Source organism: Papaver somniferum, chromosome 2 (genome assembly GCF_003573695.1).
Source record: "Papaver somniferum cultivar HN1 chromosome 2, ASM357369v1, whole genome shotgun sequence".
Lineage (NCBI taxonomy): Eukaryota > Viridiplantae > Streptophyta > Magnoliopsida > Ranunculales > Papaveraceae > Papaver > Papaver somniferum.
This window is the reverse complement of record NC_039359.1, coordinates 90,061,149-90,076,639: the sequence shown is the minus strand read 5'-3', so window position 1 is coordinate 90,076,639 and position 15,491 is coordinate 90,061,149. Positions and strand designations below refer to the sequence as shown.

Below are 15,491 nucleotides of genomic sequence, written 5' to 3'. Positions count from 1 at the left end.
ATGGCATCCCTAACGGATGTGGTGCGCAACTTGGAGTTAGTGGCTCAGAATAGTGGAACATTAACTTAGGTGGAGCAAGGCAGGACGAGATGGAGATGCGCTCATGGTGGAGCAAGTTTCAAGAGGTAGCGAAGGCTCAAAGGCGCATAATTATTGTAACTAAGTTCGATTGGTAGCATATGGACAACGATCGTGTATGGTCTGATTGAGTTGGCATGCAATACACCTAGAATGCTTCCAATCAATGTGGAGTTGTGAACATAAAGGAGTAAGGTTTTTATCAAGATGTTGCATAATGCGTGATCATATGATGATAGTTGTTGAGATGGTCAGATTTTTCACCGTGGTGGAGATTTGTACAATCACCGGTAGGTTGGATTGTTAAGTCTGAGTTGGTGACGTTCAAGTTTGGTTTGCTTTCTTCTGGTGGAGGTTCTATGGAATAATTTGGATGAACTACATTTTCGGTTTGATTCCTATTGAGTATATGTAGGCAATCAGTGATGGTGCAATCGATGTTCAGAAGATAGAGGGATAACAGTTGATCGTCTCATGCATGCATGCATGATCAGAGGTGGAGAATTGTAAGGAAACGGTGGGTTTCCTAAATTGGGTCAACTTCCATATATTATATGGGTTTCCTAATGGACCATGGTTTCCTAGTATGAGTTGGTTTCCTAAACCAAGGAGGCTAATACTTGGGAACCAAGTTTGTGACTCCTATATAAGGAGGTCTAGGCTAAGTATTTTAGTTATGGAATCCTCAATGTAAATCTCATACAGATGTGAGGGTCATCCCACCTATTGAGGTGGTTATGTGAGAGACCTAATGGTGGAAGGAGTACATCATTATGGTGTTTATGGGATACTTATCGATGTTGGAAGATATGTCGTTATCGAGTATTCATATGGAGATGTTGGTAGGACATCTTGTTAAGGAGAAGATCATCTTGGTGGTGCTGGACTAGATTATTGGTGTTGAGCTGAAGGCGTCCATGATAATCTATATCAGGGTGTGCAGGGGAAATCGTCTCATTGTGGTAGATAATGTGGTAAACATTATCTGGTATGGGTGAAGATGCTACTTTGGATCTTATAGGGTGCTTGTGAGAGTTCTTGTGTTCGGTCACGTTGTGGTGAGTCGATGGATTGATTTAGTCAATCAGTTGTGTAATTCTCAGTGGTGATTCTATAATGAATAAAGAGGTCGTAGCCGTTTGGTGGATGTAGACAATATTACACACATTGTATATATTGTTGAACCACGTTAAATCCATGAGTACTTTACTTCTTGTTGCTTTGTTTATGGCTTGCATCTATGTGGCTCTCTTTCTCTTCTTCTTATCCTAGATCGTAGTGAGGCTCATGGAGCAATCCGAGAGATCAAGTGTTTCTTGTAAGCTAATATGTTTCCGCAAGATTAGCACGTAGATGGTTCTGAACCCCAACAATTGGTATCAGAGCATTGTGTTGAATACCAATTGCCCCAACAATTGGTATCAGAGCATTAGGGTAGATACAATTGCCCAACAGATACAACTCTTGGCAGCACAGCTTGCAGTAGTTATGTGCAGTGTTCATCGAAAGCAGCCGCTCCCAGTGTCAGCATTACCATCACAGTGTGCCCTCCATAAATTATAACACCGTTAGTTACATGTAATATTAACATTACAAAAATCATCTTCAAATTCTTCCCTTCCAGTTTCTCTCTTTATCACTAACTCAAAATCTACATAGCTGCAACTCACTCATATCTCTTCCTCTTGAAATTCGGATGAGACAAGTCCATTGAGTGAGGGGAGACATACCTGTAACGATCTGGAATCTTTCCCGGTTGAGAATGTCTGCATGACCATTGCAATTACTGCACTGCAATGATGAAGCTTTGCCAAAAACGATCTACATAAGCTAGCATGGAAAACATAATCTTATTATACAACATGCATTTAGAATTAGTGAACATATAAGATGCAGGAAGACATTATATAGGAGGGGAAGATTAGAAATTATACCAGCATTTTAGAGTTCAGTTTTCTCCAACATCTCAATGTTGGCCTCACAGCTCTTTATGTTTTGGGATCTTAGCTCAAGCATAAGACTCTTTATGTTTTGGGATCTTAGCTCAAGCATAAGACCCTTAAAGAAGAACCGCAAATAGTTTGAACTCAATGAAAAGACTATTTATAAAAAGTTGAATTCATGACAGGTAGATCATGCATCTCTTACGAAGACAAACATCCCATGATCCAACAATAACTGGATGGTGTAACCAGAGTGTAGCATTTTGTGGGAAAGCTAAGACGATGGTTTAGACTATTTTGCTTATCAAGCAATATAGTGTGCTTCAATTTTTTTAATAGGGAGTTTTTTTTTCCCTTTTATCGGTAAATTCACTCAAATCACCGGTACCATCTACCAATAATTTTACCACTGTATTACAAGGACGTTGGCTTTTTATAGGGAGGTCAAATTTTATTTCATTGGGAGACAATTCTTCTCATGCCGCTGTGTGATGGATTAGCTCTAAAATGATGCATATTTTTTCCTTCTACTATAACCTTTTAAAAAAATAAGTGAAAAAAGGCGTAGAGTACAAAACTGCACTGCAGTTATAGCCTTTGCCACCAAGGTGGTTCAAAGAACAAATTCTTCCCCGTCAGTAATTACTTCATGGTGATTTAACCCAGGCATGGCAGGAGTCGAAATTGCCCAGAGAAAAGCACTTACCATAGACACTTCTTGCCATTAAACCTTCCAGTGTTGCAACCAAATATTCCAACAAATACAAGCTAGGATTGACAATCATTTCTCCTCTACCATGAAGATTTCAAATTTTTCAGACAATATTTGAAATTCAAATGTATATATTGTAATTTGTACAGCCCAGAATGAATTGCCGAATAGATAAAATGATCAGCAATGTCCAGTTTAATACTCCGACAGTGTAGTCTTACCTAAAACTGCCCACACAATGAATGGGTGATATACTGCAAATCATACATGCAACTACAGTGCAGCACAGTAAGGCTGGTGTGTTCCTGGATACAGAATGGTTATCTTTCTCTAAATAACAAAGGATGTATTTATCAATACTAAACCATCATCACAAGCAGCACTGCGGCACAAGTAGTCACAACCATGGAGAACAGTTCTAACGAATCCTGAATTCGCCCAACCTGTAACATGGTTGCATGGAGAAAAGAATCAAACAAAAAGATTGTAGACCACAGAACAAAATTCAAGGTTTTAGTTCACAAACTAAACTCTGAAACCATCCCCCAAAACCAAAAGAGATAAAACACCAGTACTTTCTCAAGCCTCGTTCTTTTGAGTTGTGAAAGGAAATCGAAATTACTACCTAAGTCAAACAGATTTGCGGGTATGTTTCCAGTTATCCACCCTGCTAAGGTAGTGATAGCATAGTTCAGATTTCACACTTATGTTCTTGGTTTAAGCAGTCAAAGTTTGTACAATGTTTGACAAGGCATTAACATATATACTCATATAGAGAAGATAACTCCAATACCCCTCCTACCCATTGACAAGCACTGTTAACCCCTTGGATCGGTACAAGGAACACCTATCATTTCCATCACTATAACAGGAATCTATAACATCTACACCATATACAAATAGAGTGTTACAGAGGAAAAAGTATCCACATAATGCCAACCAAGCAGTATTCTCCAAAACAGAAAACTAAGCAGTTAAGCGTGCGGCGTGCCTAAAATGATGTGAAAAAGGATAGGCTCCACATAGGCCAACTATTTTGTGAAATTATAGGTTCTAAATAAGAGATCCTTATTTCATGAATTATCTCTTTCAAGCAAATGACGTGTTGTATACGGTTCAAATATACTCTATATCACATTTCTCAAAGTAACAAATGCAATTCAAAAAAAGTATTTCCTAATAAAATCAGTTAAGCACCTAGAAAGAGGACAGCCAGAAACGGTATGAAAAAAATTTAACACAAAGGAAGAAGTTAGAACAGCATGAACTATACCTTCATAGATAACATAGATGAGGATGCAGAAGACAGACTGGGGAACCCGATATTATAGGAGATGCTACCATCAGGTTTGTACAGTCCAAAGTTCCTCTCTGAAGTCGGCCCAGGCTTTAAATTTTCATTGAATAATGCAAAAATATATGCCCTCGCCAGAATCTTTGGCCTGTATGGAGTACCTTTCCTTTTAGCAAGCCTTTTACGAAGATTGTAGTTATACGTTCTTGCATTTTGGTGTGTGGCTACTGCTTCATTATCATCCCCATGAGAGGCCCAACCAGTCTCCGTAACAATAACTTCCATCTTCTTAAATCCAGCGTCATTTAAAGCAGCATAAGAAGCATCAACTTGAGCATCAAACATGTTATCATAGTGGAGTTTTGTATAACTGTCATCAATCCCATCGTTTGACAGAAAAAGAGCATAATTAAGTTTAATATGTTCAGGATCGCTCATGTAGGCTAGAAATGGATAGACGTTGATGCAGAAAGGAGAACCAATTTGTGAAAAGAACTGCAAGAGTGGCTTCATGTATTGCACAATATCCGCTCGAAAAATACATGAAGATGGGGGATATGAATTAGAAAACACAGCCTGAGAATGTGCAGTTGTAATCTGAACAATATCAGCCAAATGAAGCTTGTCGATAGCATTATAAATGTTTTTGACTGCACCCACTAAAGCCTGTTCATTGTCGTGATTGTTACCTCCCAAAACCTCATTACCTACCGCAATCCCACGAATACGTGTCTCGGGCAAGAACTGCTGAACATTTGTTTTTACCCAACTCATGGCATTATTCGGATCATAACTCATGTCTTTCAGGTATTCATTAGGGAGTCCTATTACTAGGTCGAGACCAGACCCTTTAAATGCCTTGAGGACACTATGATCAGCATCATAGATTCGAACATTTTTAATTTTTGCTGCTTTGAGAAGCTTTACAACCTTGTCAGGCGAAGGGATATTGTCAGCAATTCTCCCATAGTTTATTCCGTAGGTTCCAGTGAATCCTTTAACCTCCCCATAGGCTGTAAAAGAACAAATCAACTACATTAGCAACAGTAAGTGCAAAGGTAAGTCCACAATCCCCGAAAAAGGAATGACTGTAAATTTTCTGGCTCCAAAATGAGAATCAAAGCTAATACAGAATATCGAAACTCAAAGATTTCACTGCAAAAATATGTGTTTCTAGTGGCTGGACTATTGGAAAGACGCGCTACACTTGAGAATTCATAAGACACCAAAATCTGGTTAATAAGCCGAAAGAATGACAGTATATCGATCATCTGTTCTTACATTCTGAAGTTAAATTTCCCAGTTAAAAAGAGTATCTAGAAAATGCACTATACCACTTAAACTTCATTCCTACTAAATAGTACTCAGATTGAAGAAGGTTTGGTATGACAAAACACCAACAACTTCCCATAGAGAACCTTTAATGAAAGCCTAAATTGACAAGTGAACACGAGAAGAACTAAAGAAAAAACAATTAATCTAAACCATCTGCAGATTTCATAGTGCAATTCGTAAATTCAACAGAATCCATACAAATTATAATCTAAAACTAAAAAAGATAAAATCTTTATGAACCCTGAGACCAAATAAAGTCCACTTATTCAAGTTCAAAATCACCACCACCACAGCCCATCTAATCGATCTAACAGATACAATAAAAGGGAGTGTCTAAATCAATTTACTTAAGGCTAAATTAACATATGAAAACTCAAAGAATCAGAAATAATAAAGAGTAAAGCAGAGAGGACAGTACCTAAGTCACTGAGAATGGCTGCAAATTGAAGAAAAAGAAACCATCTAAGCAAACTAAATACCCCCATGGATTAATTTTGGAGGATCTTGAGTGTATTAATGAAAGACCCTTGAACTGAATATCAATTAAATAAATGATGTTGCTAATGCCGTGGACTAGATTCCTCCAGTGCTAAGAAAAGAGAGACTTGGAATCTTTATTCTTTGTGACTCAGTCCTCAGTCACTACTAAAAGTTCCAACTTTTTCTCTTTTGTAACATCAATTACCTCTTCTTCTTCTCTCTTTCTTTTAAGTCTGAACTGGGTTTTGAGTATGAGTCACCAAATAATTCTGAAATGTTCTTGTTTTGTTTTTCTGAGTTATTTTGGTTCTTTCTCGAGGTATCCCACTGGTTTAGATTTTACTACTTCTTTCTCTCTTTTTGGTTTCTCTCTTTTCTTTTTTGTTTTTTTTGGCAGAGTGAAGTAGGAACCGTCTTTTGGTCCTACCTTTAAAAAAAAAAAAATCCTTTTTCTGTGTAAAATTTGCTAATTTTGCCTACAAAAGCGTGTGGAGAACGGATGGTTTTAGCATTTTTTTAGAGCAAGTCTTACGGTGGAATTCATCCGTCTTCCACGCCACCTCAGCATTTGGAACTGTGGATGGAAGCGTAAGTGTAATGGTGGAATAGTAGAAACGCTATTCTTAATGGAGCTAAAAAAATGCAATTAAGAATGGAGCTTTTTTTTCAGCCGTTAGATTTCAACAACTCATTTTAAATCTACGGATAAAAAAAAACGTTATTCTTAATGGAGCTAAAAAAACGCAATTAAGAATGGAGCGTTTTTTCAGCCGTTAGATTTCAACAACTCATTTTAAATCTATGGATAAAAAAACGCAATTAAGAATGGAGCTTTTTTTTCAGCCGTTAGATTTGAACAACTCATTTTAAATCTACGGATTAAAAAAAAACGCAATTCTTAATTGCGTTTTTTTAGCTCCATTCTTAATTGCGTTTAACGCTATTCTTATTTGCGTTTAGATGGATTCCACGAACCCTTCCACGAAACCGTGGAACCTTGCTTGGATTTTCTGTGGAAGACCCCAACTTGGAAGCCACTAGACTTGACATTCCATGGTTTTTCCACACTTGGAATAGTTTGGATTCCACCATAAGACTTGCTCATTTTGTTCCACCCGTCTCATTATCTACCTAATCTAAGAGCAAGTCTTATGGTGGAATCCAACCTATTCCAAGTGTGGAAAATTCATGGAATGTCAAGTCTAGTGGCTTCCAAGTTGGGGTTTTCCACAGAAAATCCAAGCAAGGTTCCATGGTTTGGTGGAAGAGTCCGTGGAATCCATCTAAACGCCAATAAGAATAGCGTTAAACGCAATTAAGAATGGAGCTAAAAAACGCAATTAAGAATTGCGTTTTTTTTTATCCGTAGATTTAAAATGAGTTGTTGAAATCTAATGGCTGAAAAAAAAGCTCCATTCTTAATTGCGTTTTTTAGCTCCATTCTTAATTGCGTTTTTTTCTTATCCGTAGATTTAAAATGAGTTGTTGAAATCTAACGGCTGAAAAAAAAGCTTCATTCTTAATTGCGTTTTTTTAGCTCCATTCTTAATTGTGTTTTTTTAGCTCCATTAAGAATAGTGTTTCTACTATTCCACCATTATACTTGCGCTTCCATCCACAGTTCCAAATGCTGAGGTGGCGTGGAAGATGGAAGATAGATGGACTCCACCATAAGACTTGCTCTTAATAATATTTAATAAAAACAAAATAGAAAACTTGAGATAAACACCTTAATAAAAACAAAATAGCATTTTCTAAATAATATATTTATATAAATATATAAATATTTATATATTTATGTAATTGGAAATCCACACCGACAGATGTACAAATAAGATTGTGAAATTCTTTTACATTCTAAATTTTTTATTTACATATAACTGTATATTTTGGGGTAACTTTATAAAAAGTATTAGGAAATATAATCGTGGTTTCATGATTTATGAGGATACATTTCATTTATAGATTATAATAATTAAATCATCCGGTTCATTAGGAAACAAAATAATCAATGGATTGCAACCCGTTAAACCAGATTTAAATAGTGAACTAAGTTATGAATATCAGGAAAATATAAAATAAATGTATAGTTGTTCGTATATCGTCTATCGTGTTGTGCTTGGGTTTTGACGGAAAAGCACAACATCACACACTACGCTTTAATTCTTGACGCAACATAGCACAATATAATCACGCATGGCATGCTTCTTTGCGCGTTGTGTTATCACAACACCAAACGTTTTACATCTTTATGAAGATGTGTGATTTACGGGTAATGATGTTTATATGATTGAACACTTCAATATGGAAATGGTGATGAAGTATGAAATGAGTAACATGGGATTACTTCATAACTTCCTTGGGATTGTCGTACATATCGAAGTCAAAATGGAATATTCATTTCTCAAAGAATATACTTCGAAAAAGTATTGAAGAAGTTAATTTGATATGTTTGGTAATAATCCAAATATCCAATGAAGACCCATAGACGATAGGAGATGATGATGACCTGAGTTTTACGGGTAATGATGTTTATATGATTGAACAATTCAAGATGGAAATGATGATAAAGTATGAAATGAGTAACATGGGATTACTTCGTAACTTCCTTGAAATTGTGGTACATATCGAAGTCAAAATGCAATATTCATTTCTTAAAGAAAGTACTTCGAAAAAGTGTTGAAGAAGTTAATTTGGTATGATTGGTCGTAATCCAATATTAACACCACCCGCAGTGGAAGAGAAATTCAAGAAAGATGATGGAGGAAGAAGGGTTGATGAGACCTATTATAGAGGTCTAACTGGAAACTTATTATATCTTGCACGTATACAAGACCCAATACTATGTTTGCTTCAAGAATGCTTTCAAGATTCATGAGTGCACCTAATTATCTTCATCTTGGGCAACAAATATTTTGTCAAGGAATGTACAAGAAACAATGAATTTTGGAATTTAATTAAGTATTCTAGAAATTTGAATGTCAAATTGATTGTATATTCTGATAGTGATTTGGAAATTCTATTGATGACATGAGGAGTACATCGGGTTATGCTTTCTCTTTTGGTTCGGGTATATTCTCGTGGGCACCGAAGAAGCAATAAACGGTTACTCAAACTACAGTGGAAGCCGAATACCGCACCAATAGCTACTTTCCATGTAGTATGGTTGAGAGGAATGTTAGAAGACATTGAAAGAAGAAAGAAATAAGAACCGAAATATTTCATGACAACAAATAAGCAATCGTAATCTCCAAAAATTCAGTTGAGCCACTGTAAAGAAAACACATCAAGATCAAGTATCACCTCATTCGAGAAGCAACCGATAAAGATGAGATCTAACTCAAGTACTGCAAGACGGAAGATCAATTGGCGAACATATTCACCAATGCTCTTCCCAAATGGAAATTTCATAACTTCCATGAGTTATTAGGGTTTATAGAACATCACATTAAGAAGAATATTATTAATTAATATAATGTCAATAAATTAGTAGTAGTAGTATCATAGAAGCGTCAGAGTACAAATAATAACAAGTTTTTTGTGTGATGAGAATGTTCCACACATGTCTCTAAGAAAAACCCTAGTCTCTCGATCGTTCCCTAACTCGTATGTTTGAAGTGAATCTTTTAATGTATTTTCTTATTGATTCTGATTATGAAGTGATTCATTTCAAATTTTCAGTTCCCCCTTTTGATATGTATTTGATTATCTAGTTCCACTGCTATCCAAATTCACATAAACCCTTAATCTCTCGACTATTCCCTAACTTTTCGCTTTTGACGTAAGTTTTCGGCGTAATTTTCTTCTTGATTTTGACTAAGATGTGATTAATTTTTCATTTCTCATTTTTGATTTGGGTTTAATTAGAGATAGTTTTATGATTGAGATCGATTTTTTTGTTTTTGTTGGATTTCTACTAACTTAATTAGATATATATATATATATGTATATATATATATATATATGTGTATATCTTTTTATTGTCTGGCTATGGATTCGTTTGTTTATTTTTAAGTCAAGAAACATATCTGTAATGATGATAAAGCGTCGTTCCATAATAAAATAGTAATAACATTTCTTACATGTGTGCATTTTGATTAAATATCAATCACTTTTCTTTTTTCAGCCCGTTGATACTCGGTTTATTGCTCCTAAGTTGTCGGCTGTAAGACAACTTAACCTTCCTGAGGTAGCCGTGATGGAGACATCAACTAACAAAAGGTACCATTTAGACCATCAAAGTTGTTTATTTTGGTACTAGTGTCTTGATTATGATGATGCCTGGCTCAAAATTCTATGTGTTTTACAAATTTGAAGCAAGGGCTTCAATATAACATCCTAGTTTAAACACGGGTTCACTGCTTATCTTGTTTAAGATATCCTAACTTTCATAAAGTCGTCATTTTTTTTTGATAGGTCCAAAAGTTATCATGATTTCAAAAAAATAAATCTATTGTGTATTAGTTTCATTAAATTTATATTATATAATATATAAAAGATTATTATTTTTTTTAAAATATGAACTTTTTTTTCTTTCTCTACACATATTCATCTTTCCTTCATGTTAATTTTTAGTAAAGTATTAATGGATAATTTTTATTGTTTTTTTTTTGAAGAAACTAAAAACTGCTAAGTTAAAAAAACTTGCTAACAAACTATTAAGTTAAAAAAGCTTACTAAGTTCAAAGGTGTAAATGGCAGTTGTAGGACTTAATCCCTTTCACAATTTGATAGACAATCTGGTTAGAGAGGAGAGGAATAGAAGAACTTTTATGGGTAATTATAGATCGACTGCAAGACTGATTGATGATGTTAAATGTTTACTTTTCAGTTGGCCAGTAGCTGCGAAGCTCGCTATTTTCAATGGCATTTCTATAGACTTAGCTATCAGTTATTGGCAAGCTACAATTACGTAATCTCTAGCTCCGACTAGCAATCTTCGTGTATCCTTTTTAGTGTGTTCACTGCTTTGTGAATCTCACTATTTTTTAATAAACTTTTCCCTTTTTAAGTCATAATTTTTTTTTCAAAGGTGTAAAACAGCTTTAGAACCTTAGGTTAATCCCCAATCTTACACTGCAAACTCTTTTAAGCTATAGTGTAGTTTGGTAGGTAATCCTAGGATTTGATGTCTGTTTCTTCTTCTGTTTGAATAGGTTTTTATTAATCTACATTTCTGATTAATTTAGGAAGCTTGAAGCTTCTTCAAGTTGTTCCTCTATGAAATCTGTTAATAAGAAATTGTGTTAACATCTAGCATGAACATATAGTATTGTAATCCTGCATCTCTATTTCTCATGTTTAATTGAAGAAGTTAGAATTTGTATTGGGTTTTGTTGCAAACTTTAAAATATACGAGTAGGATTTTGAGAAATCTTTTAATTGAAATATCCTTGTAAAAAAAACGCAGATCAGACTCCAAATTGGACTACATGCTCGTGTTATATCACTCTGCATCGAATTTTAGTTGAGTAAAAATGGATCTTTTTTATTTTATTTCTTTTGATCAGTGTTAAAAGTGAATCTTGATTAATCTTAATTAGTTGCAACTTATTTATTTTTTTAATAGAATCAACTACGTAGTGATTTTCACTAGCTAAGAAGGAAATTCTACGGGCACATTGGAAGAGCAAATTATTTCTGTTGAATTTGATGGTTGGGTGGATCATAAAAAAAAACTGAAAAAGAATAGCATTAGCACTATGTGGGGTAAATTATCTAAGTCAAGCTTTTAAAACCAAGAATAAACAACAATGAGGTTGCTCAAACAAAATTAAACGATGACATTCGTGTTGGATGATGAATAGTTGATGCTAATGAATTTTAAAATAGTGTAACAAGATTTACTTGTTATCATACTAGAGGTATATCATCTTTTTTGCGCTGCACCACCACCACAGCATCACACCACCATTCAACATTGAAACCCTGGTTTAAAGATATTCTTTATCACCAACTTCATTATCTACTCATATCTCTTTTATTTGAATTATAAACTTGTACCCATATCTCATCATCATTTTGACAATCTAATAAGTGTTACTTAATAGATGTGCTGGATCAGAAGACAGTAAAGACTAGTGTGAGTTATTATTGAGGGTTCTTAAACTCTGTGGATTGCTCAAATGTGAAGAAGCCCATAAGCAACTAACAAAAATAACCTTAGTCCGAACTATTATCGTATCCAACAAGAACTTAGGGTTCCACAATGTCACAATTTTCAAATCAATGGGATCAAGGGGACATGAACGAAGTAAATCAAGTTTCGAGCTCACCAATCAATTAATTCTTTAAATCCTCTATAGAAGTATATGTCATGAATTTTTAAATATACATGATAGAATTTGGACTTTTTTATAATCTTTTGCAAAGGCCTGTGGGTCAACATGGGTAACTACAAACAATTTGTATCATATGCAAAGGCCTGTACTTCTTCGGTTAAATTTTTTTTTTTTTTGAGGTCAAATATATTTGAATCAAGATATTAAAAAATTTCTTATTCAACAATTCAGTGTGAAGAAAAGTTGCAAAAACAAAGTCGGGTATATCATATATAAAAAAACAAACAAGGTATGAGAAGAGTTACACAGATTTAGTTCCCATCCCAAGACTTGATTAGCTTCTGATGCCACTTTGTCGTTCCCCAGTCGAAGTTCAACTCCCATGAAGGCCAGTAATTATTGTTCTGCTTCAATGAGTCAACAGAAGTTTTTGATTTTAAGGTATGACTAGAAGTTTCTTACTCTTGGCATAAAACCTTTACAGTGACAAGCACCTCTTGATCCAGTTCCGCTATCACCCTTACAAATGTTCTGAAATCAAGAGTGCCATCTCCATTGATATTAGTGATAACATGGTGTAAAGGAAATGGAAAGTTCTGAACTTGATTTCCTTCGAAGAAGCTGCAAAGAACCAAAATATTCCAACAACATTGTCATACAACTAACCACTAATCAAAATAAGTATAAACTTTTACATGCACAACAAACAGTCAAATCAATAGAAACGAGTATTAGGACTTATATCCAAATAATCTTTAATCGTGCGCGTCGTGCCCACAGTTCTTTAATTTTGGATTTCCAATTAGAATCTTTTGTATGAAATATTACTCGCTCCTGGACATCGTGATATACTCAATTCATTTTAAGAGTAACTTCTGGTATTTTCCATACACAAGATGAACCTGAACTCATTCGTGTTTGTGTCCTTGCTGTGATGATGTCGTGCATGTAGATCTTTGCATACTTGGGACACATATTCGGGTAGCCTTGGATACCGATGCAGGTCTCCAACCATGGTTAAATTGTCAATTGTTTGTAGTATTTTTCTCAAATATCTATCTTTTTGAAATAAATAATTTTGTAGTTTTTCTTTGGTTTATAAAGTCAATGCACAAAGCATTTTGTACTTGGAAAAAAAAAACTAGATATGTCGTGTATGTTGGTACCATCATCTTTATTCTAATTTTTAAAATGAAGATATACGAGTTATTTAAAAATAAATCGGTAATGTATATTATTTAAGTTTACTATTTATATTCTCATTTCTTTGAGCAGCTTTAAGTTTCAATAGAAAAAATAATAAAATCAAGTAGAATATTACTCAAAGTTATAGCTAAACTTTAAGGTGAGAAGGAAAGATGAGTTTAGATACAAAAAATAATTGACCTTTAAAGTTTTAAGGGGGGCTGCACCCCGATCGTTAATTTTCTGATTGAGAAGATTCGGCTAGTTTTGAAAACGTAAATCAAATCTTCCCGAAGTCTTGTAAAAACTAACGATTTCTAAAAAGATAAGTATAATTTCAGGATGAATTTCAATCTCTACTTACAAGATCGGTCTGGAGGCAAGGATGGCAAAGTTTTTCTTTAGGATAACACGAAAATGAGGGCAACATTTTTAAAACTTTAATTTTAAGGGATTTATGTTTAAAAAAATGGTGTATTTAGTGATTAGTTTTTAAATCAAGAGGAAACTCTTACCAAATGAAGGGTTGGAATATAAATATCAAATAGACACACATATCCCCATGAACTTCACCGAAGGGGGGTCAATCTCCAAACCCTGTGAACTCTTACTATCACGAAGTTGAAGCATTGTTTCTTCAGCAGTGTTTCAACGGAGAGTTTTTTTAGCATGTGGATATTCTGAGATTCCAAGTCGGTCATCGATATAATTACCAAGAGAAACAGGCACACAACCCTTAAGCAATTTGAGAAAGATGTTAAAAAAATTGGATTTGAAAATTGTTTGATGGCTAGGGATGTCTGAAACTATCTACATGGTAACTTCAACCGCATGGGAAGGTACGATGTTATATTATGGGCTCCAAGAGAAGCTTTATACATCTCTGATCATCTCTCCTATATTTTTTTGTCCATGAGGGAATTCAATACGTTGCTGATGGTTTGGTGTTGTATGATGAAAGGGGTGGAACTGTTAGAACTGATTTACTAAAAAGAACCAGCTCTTATTTTGAGGTTAGGTACAAGGGCAATGGTTTATGCAGGTATTGAAAAAGCGGGGGTCTAACAACCATACCCAATATTTCGCTTAGCAATCTGTATGGACAAACTCCAATATACTTTCTTGAGAATCAACTAGACAGTCAGACTCAATCTAGATAAAAGTACATCAAAGAGTTTTATATCTCAATCTCTCGATTTGATCTATACTCAAGCAAATAGAAATCTGCGAGTCTTTATCAAAGAGAGATAACTTGGATCGATGGTACCAAAGACCAATATCCAAGTGTCAATCAATTTAAATCAACAAGCAAATGTAGGATATTCTAATTGATTGATCCTAACGCACAACCTGTGATATTTCAATTATAAAGATAAACAATATAGTGCGGAAATAGAAATACCACAGACACCAGAATTTTGTTAACGAGGAAACCGCAAATGCAAAAAAATCCCGGGACCTAGTGTAGATTGAACACACGTTGTATTAAGCCGCTACAGACACTAGCCTACTTCAAACTAACTTCGGTCTGGACTGTAGTTGAACCCCAATCAATCTCACACTAATCCAAGGTACAGTTATGCTCCTACGTCTCTGATCCCAGCAGGATTCTACGCACTTGATTCCCTTAGCTGATCTCACCCACAACTAAGAGTTGCTACGACCCAAAGTCGAAGACTTTAATAAACAAATCTGTATCACACAGAAAAGTCTATAGTAATAGATAAATATGTCTCCCACAAAAATACCTACAAGTTTTTGTTCCGTCTTTTGATAAATCAAGGTGAACAGGAACCAATTGATAATCCGTACTAAGGGTGCACACGGTACGGTTCGGCTCGGTTCTTGCCGAGACCGAGTACCTGTACCTCCCTAGCCTTGGTTCCTATGTTTTGGACCGGTATTTGTACTCTGTACCTCGATTCCGGTATTATTCAGGACCAGTATGGTACCAGGTATGATTTCGGTACTAATCTCGGTTCCATACAAATTATCTCTATAGATGACAAACATCTCTCCGTTGTTGTCCAGCGTTACCTCACCTTAATCATATCTGAACGTTACAATCCAATCATCGCACCCGCGGTTAACATCACAGCCTTACCAGCTTTAGAGATCCTAACTGTAAGTGTAACTGATCTCAATATCCCGTTACAACACGGTATAGATGAATCATACAGCTT

The 15,491-nt window shown here is 35.1% G+C and overlaps 1 protein-coding gene across 1 annotated transcript; it reads right to left on the bottom strand.

Moving 5' to 3' along the window:
- Nucleotides 1–2,795: 2,795 nt before the first annotated feature.
- On the bottom strand, nucleotides 2,796–6,226 carry LOC113348361 (glucan endo-1,3-beta-glucosidase 14-like). The gene is made up of 3 exons (XM_026592085.1): nucleotides 5,781–6,226; nucleotides 4,007–5,040; nucleotides 2,796–3,176 (listed from the first exon to the last, which is right to left on the bottom strand). The coding sequence occupies exons 1-3, from the start codon at nucleotides 5,845–5,847 to the stop codon at nucleotides 3,093–3,095; spliced, it is 1,185 nt and encodes a 394-aa protein (XP_026447870.1). The 5' UTR covers nucleotides 5,848–6,226; the 3' UTR covers nucleotides 2,796–3,092.
- Nucleotides 6,227–15,491: the final 9,265 nt, after the last annotated feature.

Coding starts and splice junctions, on each gene's coding strand:
- LOC113348361 (XM_026592085.1), bottom strand. CDS start 5,847: ATGGGGGTATTTAGTTTGCTTAGATGGTTTCTTTTTCTTCAATTTGCA. Junction 5,041..5,780: donor AGCCATTCTCAGTGACTTAG/GTACTGTCCTCT, acceptor GTTCTTTTACAG/CCTATGGGGAGGTTAAAGGA. Junction 3,177..4,006: donor CATCTATGTTATCTATGAAG/GTATAGTTCATG, acceptor ACCATGTTACAG/GTTGGGCGAATTCAGGATTC.